General features: G+C 45.4%; 1 protein-coding gene across 1 annotated transcript in view; it reads right to left on the reverse strand.

The window, feature by feature from the left end:
* The window catches only part of RNF220 (ring finger protein 220), a 221,123-nt gene that overhangs the window by 19,980 nt on the left and 183,205 nt on the right, over positions 1-17,938 (reverse strand). The window contains exons 8-11 of the mRNA XM_010006710.1: positions 10,111-10,207; positions 8,993-9,079; positions 7,226-7,281; positions 5,416-5,494 (exon numbers count right to left, since the gene is read on the reverse strand). Coding sequence (XP_010005012.1) covers positions 5,416-5,494; positions 7,226-7,281; positions 8,993-9,079; positions 10,111-10,207 — 319 coding nt within the window. The remainder of the gene's footprint in view (positions 1-5,415; positions 5,495-7,225; positions 7,282-8,992; positions 9,080-10,110; positions 10,208-17,938) is intronic.

The following is a 17,938-nucleotide window of genomic DNA, read 5'->3' on the forward strand; positions in this document are numbered from 1 at the left end:
TCTGCTAATCCTCTGGCTTCACACTCATTCTACTCCCATCTCAACCCATCTGCCCCAGAGCAGGGTCTCTGCAACAGACATGGCTTCTTCCTCCCTAAACTCTGTTTAATTTTAACTGATGCTCCTTCCTGTGCTGCCAAACCACAGCCCCTCTGGGGCTGACGCCTTCAAAGCTGGATTGGAAAGAAGTGAAGGGAGGAGGGTTGAGGGGGAGGAAAGAAGAGATAGGAAAAAGAAAACAAATACAATTGCTTTTTGTTTCTAAAACCCTCTTTTTAACCCAATGAGCGTCTCATCCAATGAAGCATGATGAGCATGAAGTGTTATATAAAGAAGATAATTATAAAGGGATTTAATGCTTGGCAGGCTCGTATGGCAAGCTTTATAGCAGAGGTAACATACTCACTCACACAGCCTCGTGTCCGGGTTTGCTATTATGCGGGCGGCAGGGCTGGGGCCGAGCGGAATCAGAAACAAGATTTGTTTTACAAAAAAAAAGAAAAAAGAAAAAAAGAGCACAGCCCCCTTCCCACAGAGGATGGCAGATCCAGTCCCACCTCCTTCCACTTCTGTCCCATCCCTGATTAATGATGTTGTCTGCCTGATTTATGACCCACCCCAACAGATTAGAGTTTCCCTCTTCAACCTCCCCCTCCCTCTAACCCCCTCCCCCAGAAGGCACAGCCACACTCCGCTGGAAATATTAGAGAATTATTAAATAAACATTCATACGTCATGTCTCTTCCCATACTGAGCTCATCCTAGTCAATGCTCAGCGGCCAGGCCCTGTTTGCTTTGGGGCTGACACCAAACAGCTGGAGTGATTCATGGAGAGGCTGGCTACAATGCTCTGTGCCATATATCATGCTCGCAGCGCTCCCTGCCCCGGCGGAGATAAACTGATCAACCACAACGGGCTGGAATGAATTTATGACAACACAAAATTGAGGAAAACAAATGGGAGGTGACCCAGTGGGCCACTAACCCAGACTCTCTCGCTGGCCTGCAATCTAGTCTGGTGGCAGAAAGCAAAATTGAACATTGGCACTCTGAATTAAGATGCTGGCTTTTAACCCCAGGGAACCTCGGCTTCAAAATGGCACCAGAACCTCCCAGGCGGCATCTCGGGAGAGAGGCTTTTTGCAGGGAAGGTGCTTTTGCAGCTCTCTGTACCTGATGGTGCTTCAGCTGAGAGCACGACACTGGCAGAGGACTCAGAGGGTGCCTGGGCAACTAGGGACTAGCTGCTCTCTCTGAGCAAAGCTTCATTCTGAGCTGAGGTAAAGGAGTGTCCCACTGGCTCAGCCCTGCCTGTCTGCTGGAGACTCCAGTGTCAGCAAATGGGCAGAGCTCAGCTGGCGTGACGTTCTTTTACCTCTTCCTATGAACCTTCAGCACCCCAGGGTGTCTCCCAGACACCTTATGTATGCAAGATTAGAAATGCTCAGCAGGGCTGCGACACCCCACAGCACTGGGAAGGAGAGGTGGGACCAGCATCACCTCTCCCATTACCTGTGGCTGCTTTTTGAAGTTTAATGCAACACAGATGAGGTCAACCTACCCAAAGCAATTGACGACCTCGCATGGCATGTGGAATGAGGCAAATAACATAAATGCTATCTAGTTGTTCTACGTGCAAGAGACACAACGCTGGGAGGAGTGGCTGACACACCGGACGGCTGTGCTGCCATTCAGAGGGACTTGGACAGGCTGGAGAGTTGGGCGGGGAGAAACCCGATGAAATTCAACAAGGGGAAGTGTAGAGTTCTGCATTTAGGGAAGAACAACACCATGTCCCAGTACAGGTTGGGGGCTGAATTGCTGGAGAGTAGTGTAGGTGAAAGAGACCTGGGGGTCCTGGTAGACAGGAGGATGACCATGAGCCAGCAATGTGCCCTTGTGGCCAAGAAGGCCAATGGCATCCTGGGGTGCATTAGAAAGGGTGTGGTTAGTTGGTCAAGAGAGGTTCTCCTCCCCCTCTATTCTGCCTTGGTGAGAACACATCTGGAGTATTGTGTCCAGTTCTGGGCCCCTCAGTTCAAGAAGGACAGGGAACTGCTTGAGAGAGTCCAGTGCAGAGCTACAAAGATGATGAAGGGAGTGGAACATCTCCCTGATGAGGAAAGGCTGAGGGAGCTGGGTCTCTTTATCTTGGAGAAAAGGAGACTGAGGGGTGACCTCATCAATGTTTACAAATATGGTGAGTGTCAGGGAGATGGAGTTAGACTTTTCTCAGTGATGACCACTGATAGGACAAGGGGTAATGGGTGCAAATTGGAGCACAGGAGGTTCAAGGTGAACATCCGAAAAAAAATTTTTACTGTGAGAGTGACAGAGCCCTGAAACAGGCTGCCCAGGGAGGTTGTGGAGTCTCCTTCCCTGGAGACATTCAAAACCCATCTGGATGCGTTCCTGTGTGATGTACTCTAGGTGACTCTGATCTGGCAGGGGGGGTGGACTAGACGATCTTTCGAGGTCCCCTCCAACCCCTAGGATTCTATGATTCTATGATTCCAGGAAAACTTCAGCTTTGATTAAATTAACATGCTTAAGCAAAGAGTTTCAGTTGTGTGCCAAAAGGAGGACTGCTTGCTGTACTGTATGAATGGATTAAAACCCAAACAAACAAAACCACACTGCTTTCCTTGCCTAGACTTATTTTTGGAAAAAGGGGAGGGGGAAGGAACATCATTCTTAGGAGGGAAGGATCAATAAGCAGATCGCTGCTAACTCTATTAGCTGCTGCTCTAAACAGAGAGCAGGCTGACACAGGTGGGAAGCCATGTGCCTCTGGACACTTTAAAAAATGCTAATCAGATGCTACATGGGGTTTAACATGCCAATCAATAATGCTCAGATTTAAAGGCAAAACTTGGAAGTTACAAACAACGAAGTAAAGTGATGCTGCCAAAAACTTCCTGTATGTGCCACCCAAAACAAGAAAAATGAAACCAATTTAGCTCCAGATTAAGAAACAGGAACTAGAGATGAATCAATTTAGCCTGTTGGGCTGGGTCGCCATATATCATGGCTCAGCAGTGAAGTGGGAAGCAGCCAGACAGTGTGAAACCCTTCCCCCTCCTTTTCTGTAGGCTTCTAGCTCTGATCCCTGTTATCAATTAATTTAACAGGACCCCTCTACACAGACAAGCACAGAGCATTCAAACTCCTTAAATGGCAGGACAGAAACTATTTATCACACACAAATCTCAAAGGAAAGGAAGAGAGAAAAAAAAGAAAAAAGCAAGGAGGAATTCAGCACCTGAAACACCATCATGCCTTCTGAACCTCAGTAAAATAAAGCACCTTCAATAAAAAGCTCTCCCTGTTACTTTAAAAAAAAATAAAAATCAACATTATTGGAAAGACTCAGCAAGACACTTAAGTTTTTTCCTGTAATTTCTTTTGGGTTTTGCTGACTTTGCCCACCTTTTGCAGACCTGAAGCTTTAGTGGGGCAGGTGATTGCAGAGCAGGGTGTGTGTGCATACACATACACACACAGACACACATGCTCCCTCCACTTCACAGCAGCTAGCACAAGTGTTGTTTGGAAAGGATTCTGGGATCCTTCAAAAGGTGCGAGCTAAAGCCTCTTTGATCAGATTATTAAAGCTATGTCAATTTTATCACTTGAGCTCAAGTGTTCTGGAAAATGTCAAATCCTTTCGGCTCCTGCAGTTTAAAGATTTTCAATAGGAGTGGATCTGGGAGGGTGGAGGGCTGCTGAGCTGACAGGCAGGAGGCCCAAAGGGCCAAAGCAGTGGCTGAGACACAGGCTGACAGATTAGGGCAGAAGGGATGAGTCCTTACCACCAAGGCTGCATACAATGGCTAGCTCACTCTAAGGACAAAGCTGCTTCTGCACTGCCCTGTGAGCTCTCAGACTCAGTGGTCCTTGTCCAAAATCTGCTCACCAAGAAGCAACTAACAGCAGACAGCCAACGTTGGGACACAACAATAAAAAGACTTGTAAAAAGGAAAGAGCCAAGACAGCAAAGCACTGTTAAAGTTTCCTTTGCAGCAGGGAGTTTCCCTAGTTAAACCCTGACTGTGAACATACACTTTGCCAGGCTGCCTGAACTATCAGAGACCCCAACACATGCCAGAGACACAACCTCTCAAGTCAGGATGAGTAGCAGAAGGAGAACAAACTACATTAATTTTCTACAAAGTCAGGTCAATTTCACTACCGGATTCTTCCCCATCCCAAACTTTCAATGGGCTTCACCCCCAAATGGTAAGTACTCCCTGCTTAAAAGCCAGTTACCTCATTGCTTTCACCTCATTCAAGCTGATCACTTGATCTTGAGACAACATTTTATGTCAGGCAATAATCAACTCAACCACCCCTCTATAATTACTGCAGTCCCTGGCAGCAGTGAAGAGCCTGTAGTTTTAGGCTTGGATTTTCAAAACTGCCTGAACAGGAAGTCATCCCAGCAGCATGTGAAAAAGAGGCTGAGAAGAGAGGTTGTTACTTAAATGCACACTGCAGATAAAACCATTTGTTTCTCTCCTGGACTAGGCTGCAGGACCTCCAGCAAGGAGAAAGGCACAGGAAAGGAGATGGCCAGGAGCCCCTGCACTATTGGACATTTAAACAATGGGACTCAAGCTTCTCCATCAACTGGAAAGGCTGCAGGTGAAAAGCTGAGGAACTGAGACGTAATTTCTGTTAGCAACCATACAAAGATGGATCTGGATGTAAAGGAAAAAAAATTCTCTTAGTGAGGCTTCTGCCAAGCTATGGGGCTGCTGAGATCCCCCTTGCTGGAAAGATGGAGGGTGAAGTACTAAGCTACCATGGAAAAGATAGAAAAGAGATCACATGTGAAGGATTGCTCTCAAAAAACAAGACACAACGTCACTCCTCCAGTAAAAGTAGGATCATACAGATACATTGAGGGAAGAAATTTTGCAGGGGGAATAAAAAAATCCAAATACAGTTTGACAGGCCAGTTGCTTTTGTCAGGTTAGAGTGGGTTTGAGTCTTATCTCCTGTCCAAGTCCCAGCTCTAATCTAGGCTGTTATGCAGTACACAACATATCAGAAAAACCCATCATACCTACAATACAGTGGAAATAATAGATACATCTATTTACATATTTTAAAATAAAGCAATTTGCAGTGGAAAAGCCATTTGGAAGCTGCTCTCAGTTCCTTGTCACTGGGTGTCTGCCCATGCAGGTGCCTGGGGAGAACTTCCCACAGACCCTCTGTGGACACAGCAGTGACAAGTGAGGACACCATTAGGTCAAAGTCCAGGCTTGATGTTAGAGCAAAACTTCCCTTCTTAGTGGCAAAAGGTTCAAATGTGCCTACTGTCCAACTGGCACTGCTTCTGGGAATGCCAGGCAGGACCACCATGGTTCCTAAAACAGGAAAAATGAAAGCTATCCACTTTACACTCACTTTTCAATATCACTGTTCTTACAGGTCTTCTGCATGGTCTCCTGTTTACTGCTTTCACCATTACTCGTTGAGGGCATTTCTGCTGAGGGAAGAACAGACAAACTAGTAAGAGAACATTAGATCACTGCAATGAAATATTCAAGCAAGTTACACTTCCTGAAGCAGAGGACCCTGCTGAGTCGTTTTCATGTCACTCCTCGGAAGGAGAGAAAAGAGACTAATGTTCCTGTCTGGCAGGAAGGACCTTTCTGTACAACACACTTCTGTAATTTTGGGCTTAAAGATACTGACTGACCCTTGCAGATGTTCCAGTTGTTTAAGCCAGGATTTAATTCAGAAAGGTTTGATGTATCTGCCACATCAAAGCATATTTCCAGAAAGGTGGATCTTGAGTAAATCCACCCAGCCCAGACCCTGCTCTCAGCTTCTTCCTTTTTCTGAGACTCTTCAAACACAGTCAGGAAGAAAAATATGCCAGGGAAATGGCATGATAGAACAGTCTGCTTGTACCTCTACTCTACCAGCAGTCCCATGGCTCCTCCCAGCGCTGGAGGGAATGTGAGATACTGATCAGAGATAAGCCAGATGAACTGTCTTAGGGCCAGCCCCTGGGCTGTAGCTTCAGCACTGTGGCTTTGGGTAGAAGTTATGAAGAAAGCAGCTCATAGCAAGTGCCATCAGGGCTGCTTTCTCATCACCTCTGTGGCTGCAGCTACTCAAGCTGAACATACCTACAAGGGAGTGCTCCTACATGACAGAAAATAGATGTGATTGCCTGTCCCACAAAAGAAAATGCCTGCGATAGATAACCTATGTTCTCCATTTAATCATTATGCCCTTGGCAAAACTGGCTCTACCCACTCACCCTCCCGCTGGCAAGCACTTATATCTTGTAGGTACTTTCAAGGCTGGGACGCAAATGCCCAAAGCATTACAGTAACAAAACAGGGAACAAAATCACTGGGACAAGTCTCTTCAGGTCGCTGAGCTTCAGTTCCCTTCCTAAGGGAGCTGAAGTAGCACTGTCCAGATCTGGAAATGGATTTGGCATCTACAGCTGGAAAGCGCCAGGTTTTATTAGTCTCATACTTCCACTAGGTTTCTGCTTACACTGCCAGTGCTGCTGGCATTAAATAAAACAACCCAGCAGTTGAATGGGTTTAACATCCCTCCCTGCCCCCCTTAATGCTATGAGCTTTCAAACAATGCATGCAAAGGTACAATTTCACATTCACTTGTTTGGAGTCTCAACAAGAAGTCATGAAGGACAGATCCTAGAGTTTCCATTCTAAAGGTGCTAGCATCAGTGTTGCAAGGCTTTTCTTGCCATGCAGAGGCCAGCAAGGACAAGACCTAACCAATAGATCCTGATACAAGTCTCTAGCATATCCTTTTAAAGCAGGGAAGATGATAAGAAAGCATCTGAAAAAACCACATGCAACAGGTGCCTATGTAGTTTAAACCAACAGCAGCTGAACACCACCATCTCACAGTCAAGCTCTGATAGCTCCCTGTTTGATACAGCAGTTTGTCTTTTAGTGACACGACAGTAAGTCAATCCAACCCCTACACCACTCTACCAGTTAAGGTTGTATTTTTGGGAACTCCCTCAGCTGCCACTGACTAGAGTTAATAGTGCTGTAAAGTTTCAAAAAGACAGTGATTGTATGTGCATATGTATCTGCTGGTAGGTACTGTGCAAGAGCATCTGTAACTACCATTTGCCTCATAACTGGCAATCAGAAGATATGGAACATATCTCTGCCCTCCTGTAGCATAAAAATTAACATTGTACAAGCTGAACACTCACCATCGCTGGCCCATTTGGAAAACTCCGGTGTTATTCGAGTACTGGGTGTGCCACCACTAGAAGAGAAAAGGGCAGATTGATAAAGGTTGAACATGGAAAATTTTGCTGCTTGGGAAAAGCCACTCCTTCCACCCACTACTTCTCTCTCAATACTTCTAGCCATCAGTCTAGGCTTAAAAATGTGAGTGGTTGGCCTTCTGCAGGAGGTGTTTTTGTGCTAGCCCACATTTCCATGAGCATTCTTCCAACCTGCATTTGTAGCTGCAACCTTGGCTGTATCTCACTGGGCCTGTGATGCTGACTAAAGGCTTGGAACTCAAACAGCACCTGTGACCTAAGGCTCATTTTTGAATACACAGTTTCAAGGATGAAAACCTCATTCATGAACAGAAATCCTCTTACCCTTTAAGAATAACTTTACACCTTCACAAGCCCCATCTTTTCCATCTTCCCATGTGATGAACAGCAGCCCTGAAGCACAGACAACTCCTAACCCTGTCCATTCTCTTGCAAGCCAGTAACAGAGAATGTAAGAGAAAAATCTGAGTGGGCTGCACACCTGTGACTGTGTAACATTTTAGCTCTATCAGCTAAGACAGTTGCACTCAAAAAGTAACATATGCTCCTGCTTCAGGCCATCAGCTACCCTAGTGCATTTCTGCAGAAACTTGCCAGAACTTCCAAGTGTTAGAAACAACATCATCTGTCCTGTTTTAGAGACGGGCAAACAAGTCATGGAGATGTGCAAAGTCCTTGCTCAAACAGCAAAACAATGTGCCAGGTATAAGCCACAAGACAGGAACTGGGTCATCTCCTGGTCTCGGGTCCTCAGTTATTTCACCCAGCACCAAGTATCCACAGCCACTGATAATGGAAAACCCAATATCCTCCTGCTACAATACTATTTTCCTGGCTGTGAAGGAGCTTCAGCATCTTTTGAGGCCCTGCCTATAGACTAGCACAGTTAGCAAAGTATTGAATGGACCAATGGTTTGGATCCACTGTGGCAAATGCCACTTTGCTGTGGAATGGAACCTAATTTTGTGTTAGTGTTTGTGACAGGCTAAGCAGTAAGAAAACTTCATTTCAGTGCTCTATCAGTCACTTCAACCTTGACCCCACAGGATCACTCAGTGAAAGAGACAGAGGGGTAATTTAAGCCCCATTTTATGCAGGGCAGAGGGCTTAGAAAGCAATCCTACCTCCCTGTTAAGACTCATTTTATTTGCCTGAAATGCCTCTCCAAGTGCCCTGAATGCTGGCTGCCTCCATTCTCCACATACGTATGTGGGCAGAGCAGACATCCTGCCCCAACCCCAGAGCTTAAGGCAGAAGGACTAGTTTGTGTACCTCACAACACATCAGGGGATGTAATGAAATCATACCCTGGGTGCCCGACTCCTAACGTGCCAAACAAGGCTCAGATGGCATCACATTATACTACTACCAAGAGGCCACACTTCATGGTGAAGGAAGATGATGCATAAAACCTTAGTACAGCAGTTTGCCCATGACCAGAATTCACGTTCTATCCAGCATTGGTCAAGGAGAAGATGGCACTGGCTGGACAGTGGCATTGTTATGGAAGGGAGAGTGTGGAGGGAGGCTTTATGAGACTGCACAGGTAGAAACAGACTCACCCACCACATTTTGCTTCTCTGTACATCTCTCTTGTTGCACCCCTTGCGACTCAAGTGAATGGGTAGTTTCCACACATTGAGATTCCCCAAAAGTAATGAAAGCAAATCACAAAGGCACAGTACTTACTTTAAAACAGCACCTCGGAGTGCCTCCCTTTCTTTGGCTTCACCTGGCTCTTCCCCAGTGCAAGGGATGACGTCTGCCTCCGTGTACCTGAGCACAAGGGGTTAAGGAATATACAGTCTTGCTGCAGACAGTGGAAAGGCTTTTGAGACCATTGGGACACTATTTGGGATACAGAATAAATTCATTCCAACTGGAACTCAAAAGAAGAGTGGCTGGTATCCATGCAAGGGCTTGCTTTTAAATCCTGGATTAAAATTTTGTTTTAGGTGGAAAGAAAAAGAAAAATCTGATAGCAACATGACACCACAGCCCATTAAAAGGGGAAAATCAATTCCTCAACTTCTGCAAACCTAACTTGCACAATTCCAGTACTTCTGTTTGAGGTACAGAGACCTTTCACCAGCTTAGGGTTGAGGGTTCAGTCTTAAAAGCTGGTACAGATTTAAAGAAAATCTAATTCTATAGCTATACATTCCCCCTCATCAGAGCTAAATCAATGTCTGCCTAATACTCTTCTGGAACTCTTCCTTGATGGCTGTACAGCTGCTACAGGGCAGAAGTCTGCCCACAGCTCTCTCAGAGCTGTGTCCCAAGAGCCTGATTCCCAGATGAAGTTCCCAAAAACTGCCCCTAATGATAGTTCTGCCCATCAACTGTCTAACAAAAGGAAAAAAAAGTCAGTTTTTGAGAGAGGCAGGTGAACAGTGCTTGAAACGTTTACTGAACAGAACTCCAGAAAACAAAGGGGTGTCTTGTGGAAAATAAACTCAATTCCTTCCCATGAAGCAGGAAAAGCTATCCACATGGGTAAAACCCGGATGAAGACAACATATTGCTTATGAAACAGAATAGAAACACACTAACTTTGATTTCCTGCAATGTCTCCTACAGACCCCACCAGTCAGGTCTGAAGCAGTGCTGCATCAACAGGAGGATCTCAAAGGCAGCAACTGGGAATCCCTCTTAGTCCAAATAAAATGGAAGCTGGGGAAGGCGGTGCCATTTCTAGTAGGGCTAGACACCAATTATCCACCACTACCCAGGGCAGTGCTGCATGAAAGCTAACTGAAGGTGCAACTCCAGGTTCCCTCTCAGCAAGAGCCTTTCAAAAATGATACTGTGGCTTCCCATATTCAAGTGTGTCGTCCCCGTCAACATCCAGGTCAGCATCACTGTCTGGATTCTCTTTGCCACTGCACATGATAAACCCAGAACCTGGAAGAAAATAAAACATATGGATAAGTGTATTTGAATAGGACACAAAGTGAAGTTACATACCCAAGACTGAACTGTGTAACAAGTGTCATTTTCTAATAATATATAAATTTATTTTGGTTCTCAAGCATTTTGTTGACGGTATTATTACTGATTCTAACCAGGCTTCTTTTAAATGAATTTGCATGCAGGCACCTATGAAAATGAACCTGGTATTTGCTGCCTAATTAGTCTGTCCATCTCACTGGGCTCTCACCAGCCCACTTACACCAGCTCATGCTGCCAGCATCAAACTTGCACTTTTCCAGCCCAGAAGAGTGAGCTATATTTCTATCAGTCTGTATCTGTGCAGATAGCAGGGCAAGCTGAAGGTCTGCTTTCCAAGGACATCACACAGACACAGTCTTTACTGTCACTCTCCAGGAGCGGATGCTCTCAATGATTCATTAAGCCCCCAATAAAATTTGTTTATATGGATTTGATATTTCTGTTCCCTGAATATAAAGAAGGCCCTTAATGAGTGATAACGGCAGCATGACAATGATTTTAAGACTAACCTTTCCCTAGAAGCATAAACTACCTTTTACTTCAAAGTAATTGCCAGCCTTCGTTATCAGCAGAGGTAACAAAACTTGCATGGCCAATGTAGCACCCCCTCCTGCACCAGGTTCTGCAGTGCCCATGCTTGTGGGTCAGCTCTAGGGTGTAACTGGGGCAGCCCCCTTCCAGCAGCCCCCCTATCAACTGGTTCATCTATTGGCTGTGTGCTGCCAGCCAAAACACATCCTGAGCTCCCTTCTCTTACTGCAATGGCTCATCTAGTAAATCTCAAATCCTTCGGTTCATCACAATGTTTGGGAGAAGATTTAGAGGAGTAAGAGAGACCTGTCAAAGAAGCTGGATAGTCTTTCAAAGCTGCCTTAGAAGTCGCAGTGGGTGATGGGGGTGGTAATTTACAGGCATGGCATTTAACCTGCAGTAACACCACCCCTGCACCTGGCATTACTTGAGCCTATCACTTCTCAAAGGCCATAAACTTTGGACACACAGGTCTTCATATTTCTTGTAGCCGTGGGAAACATAAATCATGCAAAGCTGGAGCTGTGACTTGGAAAGTCCCAGAGGAGATCTGAACGCTAGCCAGATAATGAATACGTGGAGCAAGAGCCTTGGAAGAGGGAAACATGTCCAAAAGAATGAACATGAGTAGGACCATTCTCTATGTCCCTCTCTCTGCAAGGATGCCAAGCACACAGCAAAAATGCACCTTTCCATCAATTTTGCTTCTAAGTGACTCAAGCCAACTAGTGGTTTATGGTTAGAGCTTAAGAAAAGAAGATCTGCTTACTGTGATACAAGTTACAAATATTAAGACATCCAGACTTCAGAATCCTGGTGTCCTTGCTCTTGAAACCTTTATACTTAAGAAAATCCCTTTTAAGTCTGTAACAAAAATGCTCTACAGACCTCTATAATAGGAACCCCTGCATTCCCAGCAGAGTACTATCCCCACCTACACAGGGAGGTTACAGAGGAAGGGTTTGGACAGTATGTGTTATGGTGCCAGCTACACACTGGGATGATCTGATGCAGCATTTCAGTCAGAGGAGGGCATAGCAGAGAAGTTCACAAGCTAAGAAGAGGGGCAGGAGAAGGGCAAATTTTCTTTTCTTATCAAACAAGGATTCCCAATCTAGGGCCTTGAGGAAGTCACAATAAGGTGATCCAACACTCTGCTGATCACTGAATACAGATTTTGTTTTTTTCTTTGAACATAACCAAGTGCAATTCCAACACAGTAAAATAAAACCTGATTCAGAAACCGTATCCTTGTCAAGGTTTAATGACCAGCTGGCAATTAAACAAATGACAGATGCTCTCTATTAATCTCTCTCTTCCCAGAAAGGAAAAGGAAAAAGAGTAAGAGACAGACTTACAGGTTGGAAACTAAGCTAAACAGATTTAATGAAAACAGTAATGAAGAAAAATAAAACAGTGAAACATGTACAAATACATACAAAACAGAGTTCAAGATGTGTCTGGAACACATGATCTTAGCCATATAGTTTAGTTTTGGGTAGTCCTGCGAATGGCAGGCAGTGGGACTTGACAATCCTATGGGTCCCTTTTAACTTGACATATTCTATGATTCTATGAATGGGGGCCTACAGGAAAGCTGGGGAGGGTCTTTTTACAGGGGCCTGCAGTGAGAGGACAAGGGGTAGTGGATTTAAGCTGAAAGAAGAGAGATACAGGTTAGAGATCAAGCAGAAAATCTTCAGTGTAAGGGTGGTGAGACACTGGAACAGGCTGCCCAGAGATGCTGTGGGGGCTTCATCCCTGGAAGTGTTCAAGGGCAGGTTGAATGGGGCTCTGAGCAGCCTGTTCTAGTGGAAGATGTCCCTGCCCATGCAGGAGAGTTGGAACTCAATGATCTTTAAGGTCTCTTCCAACTCAAAAAATCCTGTGATTCTGTCAAACCAACATTGCTCCCCCCATAACACCATTCAAGTCACCAATGAAGCAGGTGATGCGCTGCCCTCAGGGCAGCCCTGAGAAAATCCAAGACTGGGCTCCTGGACTCAGTGGCAGACAGAAGCTGGATGAAGGCCTGTACAGATTGGGATCAAAGGCAGACAAATGGACTGAGTCCTCCCAGGATGTCAGCCATGGATGAAGAGAGCTTGACCCTTGTGATCCCTCAGATTTGTACCGAGTATGACACGTATGGGATAGAATACTTGGTTTGGTCCATTTTGGTCACCTGTCCAGCTCGCTCCTCTCCACAGGAGGAGCACAGGAGCGGCACAGGTGTGAGCCCTTGTCCTCCCTTGTCTTTCTGGCACACAAGGTGTTAGCAGAACCCAGAAGTGACCTTGGATTTGCATACCGTTCTCCAGCAATAACTATAAACATTGAGCACTATCAGTCCTAGAGAAGCAGACACTGACTAAGAAACACACTGCTAACTTCAGCAAGTGCAGTTACTCAGGAGAGACTTAACTGAAAAGTAAAATTACTAGAAAGAAAATTCATTCTATCATGGCTCAAACCAGGACTGTTAAATAAAGGAACCTCCATGTACCCACACAAGACTCTGCATATAACTGTGCTACCAGTTTTATGACTTTGGAGACTGCTTTGAAAAAAAGAAAAAAACAAAATCCACAAAATCTGTGTCTGATGTGAATCAAAGAGTCCATAAATCCCAGTATGGCCATTGCACAAAAGAGAATGCAAAGCTCAGTCCTCCACCACCTGTGGAGCAAACAGCCTGCCACCAGCATCATAACACCCTTTCCCCTGCAGCAGGGATGGATTTTGAGGCCAGTTCCAGAGGGGTTTGGGTTTGGTGCCACAATTTCAACCTGACCCTCCTGGTCTCACTTCCTGGGGCTGCTTCCATGCACAAAGCCAGTGAAAACACCCACACAGCTGTTCAAATATTTGACGTCTGAACTGCCTGACATTATTCATTCATCTCAGGCTCATTCAAACCAGATTTCTGGACAAGTGCTGTTATAAATGGATTAAGAGGAACGCTAAATGCAAGGAAGGCCTGACAGGATCACACCTGCTTCTCACTAACTCAGCCCAAGTGTAAAGAGGGCTCACAACTTCCAGCTCCTGCCAACAGCATATGCTGTCATCCAGGAGCAAGGAAAATGTGACATGGAGCACAGAGGACGTTGAGAAGAATAAAATGGCCTTTGCAACAGCATTGTTTTGCTGAAGGAGAATGGGAGCCTCCAGAAGACTCCCTAGCTCTACACCTGGGTGATTTGCAATTCAGTAGCATGCAATGGGACCACAGAAGGGTTCCTCCTGGAAGGCTCGGCTTCTGAAGGTCGCGCAGTAATTCACGGCCACCAGCAATGCTGCCTAGAGCGGACCTTTAACCAGAGGTCAATGCTCAGGACCAGAACTTTATCCCAATGTGTTAATAAAGTAAAATCCAACAACTGAATGTTAAGTTGTGAGATTGACCTAAGAATTCACAAGAGACACGATCCTGAGACTGTTATTCACAGAAGCAGCTGTGACTCTTACAAGGAGAGTCACCTAAGGCCTGAGGAATGTAATTCCACATGTGAATTTGAAAATGCTTCTTTCAGACGAAAAAAGAACAAACTAAAATATAGACTCTCTTATATTTTCCACCTTCCTTGTAGAATTTTTTGCTCTTGCTGTGCATTTGACAGGAGGCAACTGCTTGTCATATGCTGCCAGCCCCGATACAATTAGCCCCCTGATGCTAAAGCAGCGCTACCCTCTGACAGTCTTAATCCCAGCTGCCTCCTTAAGGTCCAGACAAACAGGAGTGAGCAGGCAGGTCAGACGCTGGGGCCATTAAGCAGAGAAAAAACAAAGTTACAGCTCTGTCTCCAATCCCCATTGCTCCTATAGCCAGGTGCTCTGACAAGCAATTCCAGGACTGGTATTGAGTGGCACCTCTATAAACCCTGTGACAGTTTGGGAGACAAACTCCCCCATCAATCAGAATGTACCTATCAAGATCACTTTACCCAGAGAGCCCGCCACCCTCCAGCACTATGTACACAGCTTTGCTTGGGCTGGCCTCAGAGCAGTCTGCCTGAGCAGCAATTCAAGGTAGTTTCTGAAAATTTTAGGTACTCTACACAAGCAACAGTGTTTCTGAAATACTGACTCAGAGGTCTGGGAAGCAGAAAAAACCCACACAGCTCTTGGCTCCTGCCAGGCTGTACTCATTACTCCCCCATAATCAGAATGTACCTATCAAGATCACTTTACCCAGAGAGCCCGCCACCCTCCAGCACTATGTACACAGCTTTGCTTGGGCTGGCCTCAGAGCAGTCTGCCTGAGCAGCAATTCAAGGTAGTTTCTGAAAATTTTAGGTACTCTACACAAGCAACAGTGTTTCTGAAATACTGACTCAGAGGTCTGGGAAGCAGAAAAAACCCACACAGCTCTTGGCTCCTGCCAGGCTGTACTCATTGGCAGGCTACAGGAATCAGATGAGCTTGAAGGAGACAAAACACTTTCCACTTTCTTCCATGTGCCTATTAACAATGACTGGAGATAAATCCCATCAGATATCCTTTTCTTCCCCTTTCTGTAAGTTGTCATATCACTTTTCTTTCTCCTAAGCCATCCCCTATGCCTAAGCACCCTCCCTGACCTCTGCCCTGCTGCTCAAATCTCCCTTTCTTTGTGCAATCCCCTGATGACTGGTCATCTCAACATCTCTCAAGTGAATGGTCATTCCAGCTAAGGTGGAGAGTCATTAACATGATATATAAGCAGATTTACAAAACAGATAAAAGAGCCTCACACATTCAAGTCCCTCCTTTTCTCTACCACACTGAGTGGCAGATGGTCCAAGTGACAACACGTGCTGCTTCAGGTGTTGGCAGCACTGCCGACTCCTGCACAGACATGAGCTCACACCGAGACTGGCAGTCTTGGGAGTAGAAAGGTTAAGACAATCAGACCGGTGCAGACTCAACCAACCACAGCCAAATTTCATCAGCACAGGCAGGAAAACACAGATCTACTGTGCCCCGCCTCTGCTCCTCAACTCCTGTTTCAGCAGCCAAGTCAGTTTGGGGGGCTGGCTGTTCTGTATACATTCAATTATATCTCCAAACAAGACAGGAACAAAACTAAGACACTAGTAGTAGTACTGTTTGCACCAGTACTAGATGCTGCTCACATGGAAGATTAAACTCATTTGTATAATGACTGTTTCTCTTGTTTGGACCCCAAGGAAGGGAGGTGGTATCAAATCTATAGAAAAATATTCTAGAAATCCAAAGTTTTGTGTAAGTGGGTCTAAATCCAAATTCATTTCAGAGGCATGTAGCTCCACTGGGGCCTGTTTTGGCTCGGAAGAGGCATTCATTCTGCTCACAGGTAATTTACACGTTTTCAGGAAAGAATAAAGAAAGCCTTCCATAAATCTCCAGAACTGTAGCCTTTGCTAATTACACTCCTTGCAGTAACCCTTTTCTGCACAGCCTCCCTTTCCAGCACGTTCACTCTATTTTTTTAACAAAATGTCACTCGTTGGCTTCTTGGAGAGTAAAAACAATGAAGGCAATAAAAGTAGTTTATGCAGACACACGGCCAGGCCTCACACACTTCCAGAGAATGGCTCTAAACTGGGTTTATTTCATCAGCTGCTGAAGTATCCCAAACTAGTACTAAGAGGAAAAGGTGTCATGGATACAGTTTTATTTTAAAAGGCATTTGGGAAGAAAGAGAAAGCCATTAGATTCTTGATAACAAGAGGAAGAGAGAGATGAGGACATGCTGAACAGCAGTCTTTTTCCTCAGATCCATAACACTTCCCCAGCCATATTTTTTGGACAGTCAGATTGTTCCTCCATTTTTATCTTGCACAAACAGAGATAGAATAGTTCTTCTGGTGACTTTCCCAGCCTGTTGAAGGAAAAATTACATTCAAAGGCCATGAAAAGCTCCTTAGAAGGGTTTCATTTCTCTGGAGCCAGATCCATTTCAAGCAAAGCAGTGATTTACCTGCAAAACTGACACCCAACAGTGTTGTTATGGTGTACACCTGAAATAGCAGGTGCATCCTGCTATTTGATGCCGTCTATTAGCTCCCACAGAGCCACAAATGGGCTGCCAGAGACTGGACTCCTTACCAGTGTCTTGGATGCTCAGAGTGATCTTTGCTAACTGACCAGATGAACAGCTGCCTTTAAAGCAAGGGGCCATATAATTTTATGACCATTAACATCATTTTGCAGCAGCATGCTGAACAAAGGGCAGGCAAGCTCTGCTGTATGGAATAAGAGCCAGCTGCTGCCAGGCTCAGGGAAGAGGCTTCCCCACCCCTCAAAGCACCAAGGAGTATTCCAGAGATTTATTTTATTCCTCTCCATAAGGCGCAGATTGTGGCTGCAAAAGGGAAAACACACTCAGACCAGAGGTCAGATCCAGTGTGGCCATTCACCCATAGCTGCCTTCTAGAGTCTCATGCCAGCATGATGCACTAAGGTGAGAACAGTCTCACGTCTGTCTCACAGGTTGCTCTTCAAAACCCAGAGCTGGAGTACAAAAGCAGCAGCAACATTCATAGTCCTTGCAGCTATGGCTCGTTTTCCACAGTCAGGGAAAGGTGGATCTGAAAGCTTTTGTTCCCCTGGGGAGAGGGTAGAAACAAACAAAAAAGGAAGAAGGAGAATTAAAGTAATCTTGAATCACTAAGCAGATTCACATCACTGGATCAATAAGCACCGCTGACAGGGATCACAGGAATGTCGCAACTTTGCCAATAATAAAGCAGCACAGTAGAGCTTGGAGGATGACTTTTCTAAGGCAGCAGAGCATGAAGCAGCAAGGCTGGTGAACAGCTGAAAGTGACACCCTGGCTTACAGCAGTCCGCTGCCAGCAGCGGGGCTCGATGCAGTTTGCTTTAAATAATGATGAGCACAGAGATTGTATTTGTGGTAGAAAGGCAGCCAAGGACTGGAAAAACCAAGGGCTAAATTTCACGGGCCAAATCTGTATGTTCTTCCCCCCAGACTAATTCTTTTCTAGGCTGCAAAGAAGAAAGAAAAATCAGTGCTAATTTAATCAATTGATCAGCCTATTGATTGCAAAACTGGAGCTGCTAGTTAGCCATGTGCTGTAATGCCCTCAACTCTGAAACCACAAAACACGCCATTGATTTCTTCACTTCCAGCTCCAAAACAAGAAATAAAGACAGGCTTTCAGCAGG

The sequence above is a fragment of the Chaetura pelagica genome, unplaced genomic scaffold (genome assembly GCF_000747805.2).
Source record: "Chaetura pelagica isolate M959 unplaced genomic scaffold, ChaPel_1.0 scaffold69, whole genome shotgun sequence".
Lineage (NCBI taxonomy): Eukaryota > Metazoa > Chordata > Aves > Apodiformes > Apodidae > Chaetura > Chaetura pelagica.